General features: G+C 36.8%; 1 protein-coding gene across 2 annotated transcripts in view; it reads right to left on the minus strand.

Moving 5' to 3' along the window:
* The window catches only part of TBCK (TBC1 domain containing kinase), an 87099-nt gene that overhangs the window by 56385 nt on the left and 13538 nt on the right, over window positions 1–17176 (minus strand). For both annotated transcript variants that reach the window (XM_030946904.1, XM_030946903.1), the window contains exons 4-12: window positions 8797–8911; window positions 7235–7308; window positions 6099–6240; window positions 5542–5602; window positions 4185–4246; window positions 3373–3434; window positions 2859–3007; window positions 1874–2012; window positions 324–423 (exon numbers count right to left, since the gene is read on the minus strand). In XM_030946904.1, coding sequence (XP_030802764.1) covers window positions 324–423; window positions 1874–2012; window positions 2859–3007; window positions 3373–3434; window positions 4185–4246; window positions 5542–5602; window positions 6099–6240; window positions 7235–7308; window positions 8797–8911 — 904 coding nt within the window. The remainder of the gene's footprint in view (window positions 1–323; window positions 424–1873; window positions 2013–2858; window positions 3008–3372; window positions 3435–4184; window positions 4247–5541; window positions 5603–6098; window positions 6241–7234; window positions 7309–8796; window positions 8912–17176) is intronic.

A 17176-nucleotide genomic window follows, 5' to 3' on the forward strand; every position in this document is an offset into this window, starting at 1 on the left:
ACAGAAGACATTCCCTGAGCAAACAGTTGTAGCAATTGTGGAGAATACCAAGTGGTACAGAAAAATTTGCACTACACTGGAACAAAGCAGGTAACAGAAAAAGGAAAGGGAGGGACACAAGACAAATAAAATTTACTAAGCTTTTGCAGGCACAGTAACTTAACAGCACAAAACAGAATCTGCCTTGGACGCTAAGAAGTGTTCTCTTGGAATCAGTGACACTTCCGTTGGTAGAAACAGCAGTAGGAGCTGCTGTTACATATTCCCTTTAAGCAAATGTTTCTGCAGAGAAGCACTTAATGAATGCACAATAGCACTCTTACGTTTCGGAGCTGGCACAGAGACAAAGTCACTGTTGTGTCATCTAGGAGGGAACTTCTATCTCGTCCTTGCCCAAAGCTCTCACCATCTTCTAATAAAAAGCTTCAAAAACAAGAACAAAAAAATCAGGTCACTTTATAACACAGGAATTGAGCTAGGAAAAAATCTCTTACATCAATGTTTCCTCTTTAAAACAAAGTATTAGGTCTTAGAAGTATACTGTATTGACTCTGCATGGCATGAAACCTGCTATCAAGGGAATGTACAATAAACTTAAATTATTCAGACAGCTTCTTCCATAAAATGGCACATTTCAGGTTTTCTGTAACTTTGCTTTGCACATAAAGAGTTATGAGATATGGGATTAATAACCCCTTTTATTCCTTGTTCTCACACAGAACAGACCTGTCATTTATTGTGAAAAGCAAAAGCAAAATATTATCATATGAAAGGCAGTTCTCATCATGATAAAAAACCCCAAGTGAAAGTCTGACCTTTTCTGTTGCAGTCCATCTAAGGATACAAATGTATCCAAGACAGAGTGTACAGAAATTTTCCATTATTATGATGTTTTTAAATTAGGCCACATGAAACTGATTTTCATAATTTAACCTAGCATTCTCAGTGCCACTTAAGAGATAGATTGCATTTTTGAAATTAACTCCTCATCTTCAAGATAGACAGTATGGTGGAAAATATTTGTCCCTCAAAATTAAAAAGCATCTATACTCACCTATGGGCAAAGAAATAAGCAACCCCTCAAAAATCTCACACTAATTTTGATACCAAAACAACACTTAAACCTATTTCCATCATTTTTCTTTTAAAAGATATTGCATTTTGGCTGTGCACACACTTCATCTGGTTTTTAAACACAGACACAGTAAATTGATGTATATGGACACCTAATTATGCTACTAATATCAGATCATAGGATTAAAAAATCATAATGTTCTACATAAAATTGCAAGATGTGCAGCAGTAACATAAAAGTAGCAATCACAAAATGCTGTTGCAGAGTTCTGAATCATAAAAGAAAACATTTTGGAAAAAAAGTAACTAGCTAATTTGCTGAATAATTGGGTTCTCCATTCAGTACTGCTGCTTTATGAAAGGGAATTCAGAATGTGAGAATTCGCTACATAACATATTAAATTAAATTACAAATATCCCCCCAAAGCACAGTGAGACATTATTAGTAAAACTTAATACTATTGGAAAGTGTGCAAAATATAGGGACTCCCATTACAGTATTTTCCACTTCACCAGCATTTTCTCAAATATCAGAAAGCAATAGGTACAAGGTACAATAGCTACAAGGCGTTCAAATAATGCCTTAAACTGGATAAGAGGGGAAGTGACAATTTCCTTCTGTTCAAGAATGCCATTTTCAGTGTTTTCACACGTACAGGTCTTTAAACTAAGTATGTTCTCTTGCAATCACTAGTGTTTTCCATCCATCCATCCATCCATCCATCCATCCATCCATCCATCCATCCATCCATCCATCCATCCATCCATCCATCCCTTTAAAGTGCTTCCCCACCCTTACTTGGGAAGTGTGCAGACAGGCGGCTTTGATCTAATTATTTCCTTGTTGACAAGCTCTTTTTCCAAGTCTCCTCCAGCCAAACACCACAGATAATAAACCTCTTCAACTGATCTTTCTGCTAGGTAATCATTATCTTCATCTGTTGGGAGAAATGACACAAAAATAAATTACAGCCTTTTAGGTAGTTTGTATTTCTTTCTACAACTCTAAACACATACTGCTGAAAAAAAAATTATTCTGCTTGAAAGGTCATGACCTTAATGTGAAGTTAGAGGAAAAGTGATCTTTTCTTTGCAAGTGTTCTTTAAGGAGATTTAAGGAAAGCAGTCATTTTTAAACAAAGCAAAACAGTGTTCTGTGCATAGCACTAAGACTTAAAATAAGAAACAAGTGATTCTGACTGTGTAGTTATAATCTCTCTTCCCTTCACATACCACACTCATTCTAACAAGGCAAAAAGTCATTGTCTAGATGAGATTTTCTAAACATCTCCAAGTTCATAAGAAAAAAATTAATCAGGATTTAAGAGCCATAACATTTTCAACATACTGTGGTTTATAACTTAGAACATTAATCTTTTAGTCCAGAAGGTGACCTCTTTCACAAAGACTTTGCTTTCCAGTACTTCCAAAAATCATTTTATGTTACTATCTAACAAAATTTAATTATCAATAGCAGAAAAAAATTCTACATGCATGTGTCCAAATTCTGAAGGCAAAAGACAACAACTGCTTTTGCAACATGGACTTGAATACTAATGTTATTTTTTCCCCTGAATTTGAAGAAGAAAATTAAGATTTGACTCCTTTGGCTTGCACAAATCCCTGAAAACATGTTTGTCCATGTCTGCTTCCATTAAACAACTTACTGCAGTGTTGTAGCATTTAACATCTAGTGTCTGTGAATAATTTGTTGGAAAGAAAATGCAGTAACACTTTATTTTCCTTCCCCCTCCAATGACATTTATCCCACTACCTGCTTTTACCTTTACATAATTGACTTATGTCTTCAGGCAGTATTAAATTGGCACACCTTGGAGAAGATGAAAACAGACCAGCAGGTTTGTGGAAGGGAGGATATAGTGGGGATACTTCACTGAACAAACTGTCATGCAGCAATTCCTCTGGAGTTGGCCTTAAATTAAGAGAAGGGGATAAAACAATTAGAGCAAAGTACTCTCAAAAATGTTGCATTTTGACAAAAAAGGTCGCCAGTAATGAATATTTTAGCAAGTTATTGCTAATTAAATTGGGTTTCAGAAATATTAATAGCAAAAAATATCTACCAACATTTGTAAATTCATGCAGCACAACAAACTAGTCTGTTTACAGCCCAAATTCAGACCTCTAATTCTTCTCTTTTAATCACTGAAAAGCACAAAATGGAGAATTTCTTATAGGTAGCCCAAATGTCAGTATTCCAAAGAAAGGTTCGGCAACAGTTCTTCTGATTTCACAGTAACCCACAGAGATCACCAGGCCTTTGGACTGAATACTTGCCTCTTAGAAGGCTGGAACGTAAGGCATTTCTTCAGTAGAGCTGTGATATTTTCAGAAAGGTCCTGGAACATAAGAAAAATATGGAGGAGGTCTGTTTATTACTGTCTTAATTCAGCAAGTCACTTGGCTCATACTTAACTTTTAACATACAGGATATTCCTTTGAGGGCAATAAAATTTCACACCTACGCACATGAGGTTGGCCGTGTGAGACCAAAATTCTGGAAAAGCAATTCTTCTCACCTCCCAATCCTACATTTCATGTAGGGGAAAAAAATCTGAAAAATGTGCAATGTATGCAGCCTTTTAGTTACTTTTTAATTTAGATATTCTGTACCCTGCTGGAAACAATGCAGCGCCTGGCCACTTCCTTCTGCTAACAATCAGAACTCTTTCATATAATGTCCCAAAATATACAGACACTAAGACTCAGTAATCATTTTTGTGGGTAAGGAAAAGTTGAACTATATAAACCTACACTATCAGAATCTGTAAAGTGGACCAGCTGGAGGACATAATTTCTGGAAGAAAAATACTTAATCACCAAAACTTTAAAGAAAATTTATAGCTTATTAAACTACTCAGAGTGCATTAACATTTACTGAGACTGACAGCAATTTTAAGAAAGAATATTACTAGTGCTGGCTATTTGAAAGGATCTTAGATATGTAGTTATGACTTCAAAATTTTTCATCATGCTGCAATACAGTAAGTGACCAAATGAATTAAAAAAATGAATATGCAAAATACTATGCAGCAATAATAAAATATTCTGGGTAAGACAGCATGGAAGAACAAATGAGTTTCACAAACCTTAATAATATCAAGGCAACCATGTTCTTCAGCCAATACAGTTACAATATCATCTACACAGCCTTTGGAAAACAAACAGAACAAGAAAAAGTCAATTATTAATAGAGTGACACCAATTAAAAAGGATATCAGATAAATGTCCACTCGAATAAAAAGCACTTAAATTTGGCTTTTTACTGATGCTGCCACATCACTTGAAAGTGAATGATGGAAATCAGTAATGAAAATTATTATAACTTGTGCAGACATAAGCCTAGGAAAGTTAAGTAGCACATCTAAAGTAACAGTGAATATCTATTTACAGGCCCAGTCCAGAGTGTCAGTCTCTGCCAAATAAAGTAAAACAGTCTTTCAACTTATAAATAAAAAAATTAAAATGAATCCTGGGAAGAACTTAAGGGTACCTACATGAAACTTGAAACAATTTTTGCCTCTCTTGCTCCTTGCAGATAATACTAGCAGTATTTTAGAACTTCTCATCACTACTTCATTGAACAAATAATTCCCAAGTCAGGACATGAATGCTTTTTAATGGATAAACCAACAACTTGAATTCAGATTGAAGTGTATGGAGATGCCTTAGGAAGCCTTGTTACCAAATCCCCAAAACAGTCAGAATTTCAGCACTCAAGCACTAGCTGCTGAATGAAAAAGATATTGCTCCTGAGAGCAATTAATTTTAACAGGATTGCTGTTTGCTCTGGATAATGATAACTTACTGTTAAGGCTTCAAATTGCAAACTCACGCCTTTCCCCTTCCCATGGTTTATACATAAACACCACCAAAAATCAAGTTTTAAAATCTGCAAGGATAGTCCCACTTCCCGACTCATCGACATTAAGCCAAAATTCCACTTGCGCAGTGAGGTTTTATAGTTTGAAGATGAAACCAGAGACAAAAGCCTGAGTTGACTAAAACACTTCTCATCTCTCTTTATTTCTGTCTTCCTATTTGAGTCCTGCTTCTCCCTGCTTGGCCATTACACAGGCACTGTAGGGGATAGTTTCCTTCAGCGTCATCAATTCCTAACTCATCTCAGAAACCTCCAGCAACACAAACCAATAAATAACCATGAAAACAACCATCATTCTTGAGGATGTTTTCTTGTCTTTAATTTTTCTTTAACACTTTGCCCTTACTCTAATATACTGCCAGGTCTTCCCAAGTTTTTTCCCTGGCATCCAGCTCCATACTTGCCCTAGAGAAGCAACACACTACAAATGCCTATTTAAATCTGTAGATGAAAGATGACAAAGGTAAAGTGCTTCAGGTCTGAGCATCATAAGCTGATTAGTCTATAAAGCCCTAATCATAGACCTGCTTGGAAATTTGAAAAATTGATTTTGTGCTACTTACCTAACATAAGTATAAACTTCAGTCTTTCTGCTATCTCCAAACTCTGAAATAATTTTCTCCCCTACAAAACAACAAAGTCAAATTACACTTGAATTTGAAAGAAATAGCTACTACGTAAAAATATTTAGATAACATTGTATCCCATCTTTATACAAAACCAGTGAAATAAGCTTCCACATATGAATTTTAGACACATCAAAACTATATGTAAGAACAAAAAATCTTATTTACCCCAGCTATGGCAGACACAGTTGCACATCATGATACAGCAAAAACGTATCATTGATAACTTCTCTTAAATGGAACTGCCTTGCAGTCAAACTCTTGTGGCTCCACAGGTAACTATCCTTTATGGTTAACACATATACCAAGCATCCTACATCCAAAATGCATCCTATTCCTTGAACAACCAGTACTGCCCAGGTAGGAATGCTAGCATATCCTGATATTTGGGCTTGGGTGATGGGCAGGGTGTCATTAACCCCACATTCAACAGCAATCAAATTAATGAAACTATTCCCCCAGAGAAGAATCAAGAGAATTATTCTTTTACATACCACACATAGCTCAAATAATATTATCCCAAGAGACCACAGATCTGATTTAGGGCCGGAAGGCAGAGGCTTCTCACACTGGGTGTGATCACTGGGTTTGCCTATTCCCTGTGCAATTACTTCAGGCGCCAGATATGATGGGTACCTAGAAAGATGCAGCAACATTAGATACTATCCTTCTGTCCAAAAAGTGTGACTTCCCATTACACAATCAGAATAATTTGGCGTTCTGAGAAACTGGAATACTGCCTATTTTATTCAGTCAAAATCTATACATTGCAGTTTCATTCCAGTGTAGTGCTCACTACAGAAAAGGTGAAATCCCAATCACTAGCTCTGTTGTTTTGTGAAAGTAAACCTCAGCTTTCAAAGTGGTATATTTACATATCTTAGGGAAAACAGAGATTGAGTTTCAGCATTAGGATATTAAATAAGTATGTCTTAGGCTCATACTTTGGGATGGTGGCAGTAGGTTTCCACTGATAGTGTGTTCCCATCAAATAACTTCTGAATTTGTAAAAAAGGTAACAAAAAGTGTTAAGGACATATATTACCTTCTACTAGATGATTTTAAAATAATATGATTACTTTTCTTTTTGTCAACACTTCAGTATAATAGCTAAAAAGTATGCAATCATGTTTTGAAAGGAAACATCAGCTCAGTATTTAATTTGAAAACAACATGACACCTCAAAAAACCAAAAAGTGACAAAAACCCCTCTGCAACAAAGCAGTCATTTTTAATACAGTATGATCACTTGAAAATAAATAATAAAATTATAAAGAGACATCATAAATAAATAATAAAATTATAAAGAAACCTTACATTGGTGGGCAACAGTGAAGCACTGATTGTTCACTTTCCTAAATTTGAAATTAGGAATCCAAGTCATAGGGAAGTATTAGTATCTGAAGCCAAATGTAGGGAATAAAGGCTTACTGAATAAAGGGAATCACAGAGTTAGGCTGACATGCTGGCATGGTACCCATTCTCTATTTTTCATTCATCTCACCTAGCCAGGTGACAACCTCTTTGGTGATATTATCAGAAGCTTCTGTATAAGGGGTGATCTAAACATAATTTATTTCGTAAAAAATTAAGTCTCTGATTTATCTTTATTGTGTAGCTAAATCCTTACCCTATAGGAAAATCAACATCAACACCTTGAGCAGTCATGTGGTAGAGTCCAAATTTAGCCAACTTCACGTGTCCCTGCAAAGGGAAAAATGAATTATCAAGAGCAGCAGAATCCAACACTGGAAGAATCTGTGTTTAAGTTAAAAAAGTTAAAAACAAAATTCAAAAATAATTTCAAACTGTGTTAGCTGTCAGAGGACAGAAACCTATAAAAAACACCTTCTTACATTTCTGCCTCATCTCTTATGCAGAAGTGCACTGCAAGTTAAGGAGGTGCTTATTTTGAATGCTTTTACTTCTCAAGAGCATTAAGTAAATCACTTTGTTTGGAACACATCAGAACTTTTTAAGTTACAGTAGTATTTTCAGTAAATTAAAAAGGCTTAAATATTCCACTGAACGTTTTTTGTTTGAAAACTGTTCAAATCCCGTTTGACTCCTAGAACTCCCTAAACATGACCAATATTCCCACAACTCTTCCATTTACCCAGCCTTGCTTCTTCAGACGTCCCATCAATTCATTACCATCTTGCTCTCCTTAACAGTATCAATATGTATTTTAAACAGTTTTTCCAGGTAATTTCTTTTTATTTGTGAAGACAGAAAGCTAACACCAAAACAACAAAAAATTAGCCATAGAAGTTAAACAGGGGCCTTATTTCTGCTGAATATTGAATTACACTCAGACAGCCTCCAGATGGTGCAACAGAGAAGGTTACATCAGAAAGCTTTCAAAGGGCAGGGGAGACCTTGGAAGTTTTTTGTCTCACAGCCCTCCTCTGTTCTTTTATTGATTTTAAGATACTCCTAAAATCACAGAGTACCTTTGCATGTTAGAGCATTATTATGATTTTCATTTGTTTACAAGCATATAAAAATATATGTATTCATTATTTTTGGTGTTGGCTTATTTTTGTGCTCTCCTTTCTTTGCCTTCCAAGGGGAGGATCTAGTTATTCTACCAAAACTGAGTAAAAAAGGATTGATAGAGGAGTTGTGCAGATAGGTCAAACTCTTTAGCTGTTGGTTCTGATGAGGAAACTGCTCTGACTACAACAGCAGCTATTAATTTCTCTCAACTTTTATGATCAGAAATTGTCTTCCTCTCTGCCAACTCAACAGTCCATGAACAGAATTGACAGATACTTAAATATGAATAATTTAACATGAACAAAAAAAAAATCTTTGTATCTTAAAAGGCAAGTATCATATCATCATGGAACAAAGAAATATTAGTGACAGCTAATTAATAAGAAGTATTCTTCTATTCAAATAGCTAGGAAGCCCTTGTAAGTAACTAAGGATGACAAATAGGCTTAGATTACCACACTCAGAAGGGAGAAAAAGAGTGGTTTGGGAGAGAATAGAAAAATAAATTCAACAATACATTTGCAACTGAGGAAATGAGGGGAAATTGTAGTTAAAAAAAATAAACAAAACAACTTTCCAGATCTGCAATTTTTTCCCCAATGAAATGATTGTGACTGTCCAGTCTCCATCTATGACACAGCAGAGCACTTGTGAGCAGCAAACAAACCCATAGATTTATTCCTGCAGTTGTACCTTTCGATCCAAAAGGATATTGCAAGGGGAGAGTGCTCGGTGGACCATTCCATGCTTGTTCATATATTGCAAACCTTGCAAAACCTCATATGCTATGCATAAGATCCTTGAAGAACTGAAAAAAACCAAACAAACAACATGCTATAGTGAATGCTTTCCTTTTTAATCTGTAAAGATGTAGTGCTCCACAGCTATTCCAAACAAAAGTGAGACATTTACAATTCCAGAACAGTTTAAGGGATCAGCATTGAATATGGTGCCATACACACATCTCCTCAAAATCCCACAACTAGGTTTCTTCACCCTGAACTGCCCCCTAGGAAGTGTAGAAAATGCTGACAAAGTGTAAAATACTCTCTTCAATAGAAACTCACCTAATCAGGAAATTAAAAATCCCAACACTCCCTTATTTTTATTTGCTCTTCTTAAGTCCCCTACTGATACTCATAAAAAAATTCACCTGAACAAAATATATTCAAAACTCAGACAGTGACTAGAGTTTATTCAGAAGATGCAGAGGCCTAACTAGATCATACCTATAGTCTTCAATCATCTCAAAATCTAAAATAAGAAAAGAAAAAAAGGCAGAAATCTGCATTTTCAGCACATTTTGTTTTACAACCTTGGGAGTAACAACCTTATCACCTTTGCAGAGAAACAACAAAGCTTACCATGCAAAACATTTTGCCATAACTATGTATTTTGACAAAAGTTACCATTTCCTCCATAGACTGACAGTCTTAAAGAGGAGTTTCTGTGAATAACTGATCAGGAATTTGTACAGATCACCCTAACAGGTTTCCAAAGTGCACTCTAAATAAGAACAAAAGGCACAGGTCTCATGCCACCTAGAGAAATTCCATTTAACTTTCTACTCATCTCATTTTGTCCACTCCCCCTCAGCCATTTTAGGTCTTTTTGGTAACTTTTCCTCTCCAGGCACTGGTTTACATAACATCCAGAAATCAAAGCATATTTACGTATAACGACCTAACTCTACATTCCAATTCTCTTTTCTTTTAATTCCTTGTTAAAGAATAACATACAACAGCACTCTGGAGGATACTCACCAACTTCTCTTGCTCACTAAAAACTTATGCAACAGGAAAATGAGGAGGGGTATTTATTTCCGACTGATGACTGTGACAAGCCAACTATCTGACTAAACACCAAAATTAATTTATTTATTCAACTTCATCAGCTGCTATTCATACCTGATGGAGTGACAAAAATTTGTTTTATAAGCGTAAATAGCTAGATATTGACAAAAGCCACACTTACAACAAATTCTGGAACTAGTGCAACACAGAAATACTGAAAAAAGCCATGGCTAAGTTACCCTGCATGGAACTATTCTCTAGATCCTCCCCTTTTTCCTAGAAGTGCTCTGTACTAATTCACAATAGTTGTGAATATATACTTTTAAGATAAATTTTAAGCACAAATGGTATCTATTCTAACATATGTCCATACTGCTGTATCTTAGGTTATAGTATTTGAAAGTGATCCTCAAGGTCTTAGCAATTTGATCAAAACCTCATGGTTAATAACCACAAAACCAAACCAAAACCCCACAACCCTAGCACCTCCCACCCACAAGTTCAATACACCACAGCATCAGACACTATTAGCTGTGTACCTTTCCTCTCAGTCATTCTTGGGCAGAAATATGAAAGTGGTAAAAAAAATCCCTTTCAAGTCTTCAGCTTTCTTGTATATTTTTTTGCCTTCAATGCAAGTACTAGTTATAATGGTGGCAAACAGAATCCCCTCTCTCATTTTCTGCTCAGTTTTGCAAAACAAGACACGAAAAATAAATGATGGAGTATTCATGTTTCCAGTAAGGAAACAATTGCACGTAAAAAATCAGTACATCTTGAGGTATTCTAGCCTAAACATTGTTTCTCTGTGTTAAAAAGTAAAAGTCAATATGGAATATTAAAAAACCCAGAAGTAATTATTAATAAAAGTGAAATCTGGTGGCTGTTTGCTGAAGGCAGGCAGTGTGCTCTGCTGGCACCAGGGGGCCTCAGCCACCCATTTATTCTCCACGTTCTCTTGCAATTCATTAAAAAAGCACCCCAGAACTCAGGCAAATACATGAAAATACTGCTTTGGGATTCTTTGCTTTTTAAGATAAACCCTTCATGCCATTACAGCAATCAGGAACACAAAAGTGGTAACTATTTTTCAATGTGCATTCAATGCTCAGTGCTTTTGGACTCTTGATGCCATCCTGCTGGGCAGAAGTGTTGAGCCAAGTACCTCCCACTGGTCCTTCAGCAGAAAGAGAATTCTGTATACCAAGCTCTGCACTGTGCTGCTGCACCTTGAGTAGCTCTTATTTATTAGGGAAAATGCACTGTGTGGTTACAACCCATGAGATTTGCATTTAATTCCAAAGGGCTGACAACTACACTTACTGCTGTTACCAAGCCCAAGAGATCTGTCTCCTTTAAATTCCCCAAGGCCAAGTTCAGCAGATGTTCCCAGCCTCACTGGAGATCACTACGAAGGCTGTCCCCTTGCTTCAGTGCGTCTCAGCTCTGTCCCAGTTTCTACAGCCAACACCTCAAGCATTGCATCAGCCTTCAGCAAATGCAGAAGGTACATTCAAAAGCCACTTCCAGGCTGCAGTGTAACTGGACTTTTTAAAAGCCCCAGTAAACAGAAAAAGAAAACATTGTTCTAAATGAGGAGGACACTTAGAAAAATCCAGTGTTGGTGGGAAGCTCTGAGCAGATTCAGAAACTTTTTTGCCAATTAGCTGCCAGTGTGTTTTTCAACGGACTAGAATTAATAAATGTAGCCCTGATTAACTACTGGGCCTCTTGGTCTGCAGAGGTATCAGCACGCTCCTTTAGCAGAAGGTGGAGAAAAAAAACCAACAGAAACACTAAAAAACAGAAACACTAAAACAACTAAAAACACTACAAACAACACAGGAGATGAAGTGGCCAAATGTAAGTGTGGCAGGTTTGACACCAATCACACCATGGACCTAAGGAAGGCCATAATGGCAGCTGTGTGGCATGAAGCAGCCTCTTCATCTCAGCTGATGATCATGATTGTGACTTCATATTAGAGTAAAACAAATCACTCCCCTGCTTAAGGGAATACTCTAGGATGCAGCAAGTAAAAGCAAAAGTGTGAGATGCACTGGAGTTGCCTAGCTCTTCCAAAAAAACTTGGTTTAAGGTTACTTTCCTCTCCACCAGCAAGAAAAGAAACAGAAAATTCTTTGCAAAAGGAACACATGTTCAAGAAGCTGTTTGCATTTTAATCCTCAGTCTGGATACCTAAAAATCTATTCAGCTGTAGCCTAGTCAGCTAGGCCTCTGAACAGGGGTTCTCTTCAACAGAAAGGATTGCACAGAGGTATAAAATCAAACTGGTTAAATTTAATGGTTGTCCTGGTTTGGAGAAGAACTAGCCACGAAAATAGGTCATTTTGTGTTCCTTCATATTAGAAATCATGAATTAAAAGACTGTAAGGTCTTTAATACCTTAAAACCAATACCAGATTTGGGGCATATAACTTGAATGCATAGAAAAGGAAGCACTAAACAGAATTCTATTGCCCCCTCAGATCCATCCTGTAAGTAGGACAAGGAAGAAAAGATCTCTACAAGTTGATATGAGCAAGTTCAGCCAACAGTACAAAACCCAGCATGGTTAAGAAAGGCATGTGCATGGCATTTGTGGGTGGAGAGAGAAGGGAAGTCGACTTAAAAACCCACAAAAAGGAGGATTGTTTTATTACCTCCAGAACTTGTCAGACCAAAAGCTATACCAGACAAATGAGTAATTTCCACACTGTAATAGTACACAGGTGGCTGCACTGTGCCTTCACAAAAAATATGAACTTTTCCACTTAGCAGCCAGCCTGATCTCCAGTCTATTGAATTCTTACTGTTTAGGACACAAAAACATTTTCTGGAAGTTTATTCAGGAATATAAACCTAACCTGTCAGGAAACAGATGGTTTAGCAGAGTTTCAATCTCTTGTGGTTCTGCAAACCCACTGATGAAATCATCTGATTGCTTAGGAGACTGTTGTCACTTTTTGGATTCAGACAGGTTGGGTGGGGAAGGAAAGCTTCTTAGTACACCCACTACACTCCCTGATCAAACGAGAACAGCTTCTGGGCCAGGGTAAAAGGGAAAGTACTGGAAGAAGTTGGCATACCCAGAGTCTTATCTTTTTCAAAAGGATCAGATTTTAGCAGAGAAAGCGAGAAAGACGGATTATCAGGAATCAAGTGAAGACAATAAGCCCTGAAAACAATCAGGGGATTGGAGAACTAAGAGTGAGCATACTCAGCCAGTAGGGACCCAGCAGTACCTGGGAAAAAACAACTGAGGAGAACTGCCCAAGCCATAGGTCAACATAAACACAAGACCAAAAAAAGAATTGCTTTATTTAGAAATCAAAAACTTTATGACAAAAACGTGGTGTGCTGAATTCCTGCTAAAATAACCCAAACAATATTACCCATATATTATTCAGTTTAAGTGGCTATTTTTAAACTTATACTTTGTGATTAATGGGAGTAGTAATGCAGCTGCTTGTAGAAGTGGGAACTGGACTCCAATATAGGCTGCTCTAGGAACAAACAATTTATTGCAACTAATTATTTCCATTTTAGACAAAATTACTGGTCTTCCAAATCCTAAAAATAGTCATATTAGCTCAGACCAAAAATTATTTCAGACCACTATACTTTCTCCAAAACAAAAAAAAAAGGCAGGCAGATGCCTAGAAGAAAGGTAATACAGAACAAACACATATGAAATTTTCTTTGATATTTTCCTGGCTTCCAACTTCCTCTAATCCAAGATTTCTTCTGGGTGAAAGAAAAGTTTGCCTCCTAAGCATCATGTCTGGTAATATCATCTACTAGATCCTGTGGCATTCCAGAGCCATCAAGAATTCTGTGGGTAAAATCTCCTTGCTGTTTTATCATTGCTCAACTCTGGAGCAGGAAAAGCTATTGTGGAAAAATGCATTTGACAGCCAGCAGCATGGTAGTTGCTGCATACACCACAGACTGCTGAAGGGAAAATAAAAACTGCTTCATGCATGACACATTGAATACTGAAGAACAAGAGAACTGCAGATCACACAGTTGGAAATCAGAGATGGGTGGGGTCAGGAGGCTTGACTTACTAAACTGTCTGACTAAAAGAATTCCAACATGAGAAAAGAAACAATGAAGAGATGAATTTCCAGCATTCATGTCAATATCATGGAAGTTACAGGTTCACACAAGTTTCTTTCCCTCCAGTTTAAAGGAAAATCAATGCCAATCCATACACAAATTCACTCCATTATCTTTAAGAGAAGTGCATTCACGCATTAATTGGAAATACATCTCCTCCATCTTTTTTCAGTGCTACAGTAAAATAGTTTAATATGAAAAGAGTAATTGGGTATCTCAAAAGAGCTTCCTGTCTTCTTACTGTGCCCTGTCCTACCTTCTAGACTACATCACCTCCCCTTTTGATGCAGAGGCAGCTATTACAGTGTAGGTAATCAGTACATAGTAATTGTGGTGGTTTTGCAATAATTAATTTTCGGTGAAGAATGTGGGCATCAATCCCACTACCTCTCATAGGTGCACTGGCATCTGGCCAGCGTCAACCCATCACATTTATGTACCTGTACAGCAGGACAGAAGCAAAAACAGCAGGCTGGAGCAAAATGAAGGCAGGAGCAAAATCTTGAGGAAAGGAGAAAAAAATTCTGGCTATTTCAAATATATGTGTGGTATTTTTAACTGGTTATGGCCAGCTGTAAATTTAATTTCCTTTCATGCTTTTGTATCAGTCAACACAGAGCTCCCAATCCAGTTTTTAGAAGGAAGAAAGCTGTTCCTGGAAAGTACATTCAGTACTTAATGGACTATTTTGAATAAGAATGTTTCATCAGGTGAAGTGAACAGAGGCCCTAGCAGAATCTGAAAACAAAACAGGACCGGTATCAGAAGGCAAGCCTCCTCATCATCTACTTAACTGCACGGAGTCCTGTAATTTTCTAGGTACTGGAGATGTGTATGTGAATTAGCACTAAGTCATGTTTATTCAGTGCAGTGGCAATTTAAGGAAAGAGGAAATCGATAACAAAAACTGGAACCAGAATGATTTTGACTTCTCTTAGGAAGGCAGAGCAAGACCAAACACAGTAAGAGTATGCTGATGATACCATGTTTCTGAGTTTCTCTTTCCTCAGACTTACAGTTCACAGGTACATATACTGCAATGCATGCTTAAATAAGTCCTCCATTATATCTGTGCATCTTGTTCTAACATTGTCACATTCCTGTAAAAAGTAAACCCTGAAGGAAGAGAACCTCAACAAGCAGGAGTCTTAAGAAGCTTTTAGCAGTGATAGACAGGAGTGAAAACATGGGTTCCTCTCCCAAAGCAGAGTGTCAGACAGGGTCTGCCCTGAAGAAGCACACCACAGCAACACAAACCAGCAATGTCATCAATCACCATCCCTGAACTTGTGAAACTAATACACATTTGGAATCCAGGAAGGAGATTCATCACAAAAAATTGCGTCTGTTCAAAGTGAAAGGGAACCAGGTTGTGAACAGATGTAATGTTTCTGAACTCATAAAAGTGACAATATTTCAATACAAGCAAAACTATAAAACAAAGAAAATGACATTTGCAGTTAGTTCCATTACTGCCAACAATGTGGATAGACTGGTTAGAAGTGGTGTGGCCAAATGGTTCAGCAAAGGATAAAGTTTGGGTATAATCCCAGTTGAGACAATCACTACGTTGACCTCAAGAAAGCCATCTGACCTCCTTATTCCTCAATCAACCAGCTGGAAAACTGGATAAAAAGCAGAACTGGGTTGAAAACCAGATGTGCAGATAAATTGGGTCTTCCTGGGTAAATAAATTACAAAATACCCTATACAGAACATAAATAGTTTGATGCAGGTGGGAATGGTTTATTTAGCACTTTATTATGTGTTTGATTAAAAAATGGCACTGGGGACCAAGATTGTAAACACTGCCAATTTACTTAGAAATGCATTCACATTACCAGAATGAAATGAACTGGAAAGGAATGCAACAAACAGAGAATAAGACACACACACAAAAAAAGAATTTTATAGACAGAGTCCTCAGAAGTTTCTAACTCATTCACAAGGTTATTTCACACAGGATATCTTCAACAAGTTCATCGCTCACCTGAGGAAACTCAGAAAGCCCTTTCAATCCTTTTTTAAAGTTCTAAGCTGCAAGCATGACTTCAAAAGCAACACAGATGATGTTACACTTTTATGATGGTCTCAATTTGTAACATTTGATAAAAGTCCATGAAACAATAGATGAAGGCACAGATAAAGAGCAACTTTATATACAGAGCATATAAATACAACAATAATTTATATGCTCTGTCTATAAAGTTGAATACAACAATTGAATACAACAATTTTATCAGACTGGTGATTTTTCAGATCATTATCACTTTGAATGATTTAAGCCATAAACCAAAAATTTTCAAGCATTGCACCTTAATTCCTTTTGGACATCCAGCATTCATCCCAAAAAAAAGGGAGAGCAAATGAAAAAAAAGTAAGCACACCTTCTAAAGCCATACTTTAATGAAACTTCTAGTGCCATCCTGTTTAATGCACAGAACAGGAAAGACAATCCACATTCTTAGTTTTTGATCTTGCCCCTGATTAACTTCAAAAAAGTTTTTTTTGCATCTTAGCCTCAGCTGGCTCATATGTAAAACATGTAATAGTGACACTTCACACTGGACCAAAAAATGCAATGAAATAAATTATTTCAATCACTAGATACAAAAATTAGGTAAAGTAGCTCTGGTTTAAAACCCGATCAGAGACTTGGCATTCTTACCATTGACTATACACTCTGAGTAACAGAACTAGATGCATAGGTGACAATAAAAGAACAAGACCTAACAGGGGGGAAAAACAAGACAATGACCTCAAAATATAAAATAAAGAAGTAGTTTCAATAGCATTATATACACGTACCATATGTCACAAGGCCAAAATTTCTTTGAAGGAAACGACACATCTCACATTCTCCTCTCCTTCTGCAAAAGGAGTGTTCTCATAACAAGTACTAGAATTAAGACCAATTGAAGTCAGATCTCCAAAAAGCTTTTGCTATCTTTTGGACTCCTATGAACAAATACATGCACCTTTAAAAAACCATAGATTGTGATTGATACTCCATCAATTCTCCCTGCTGCAAGTGAGGGCAAGGTATTGATCTGACATTTTAAGATCATAGGAGTGCTTTCTCCCATTTGGGGTTATAATGTACAACTCAGTACAACTGCGTATTTTACTTTATTTTTAAGGAAGACCCATATCTATGG

The sequence above is a fragment of the Camarhynchus parvulus genome, chromosome 4, assembly GCF_901933205.1.
Source record: "Camarhynchus parvulus chromosome 4, STF_HiC, whole genome shotgun sequence".
Lineage (NCBI taxonomy): Eukaryota > Metazoa > Chordata > Aves > Passeriformes > Thraupidae > Camarhynchus > Camarhynchus parvulus.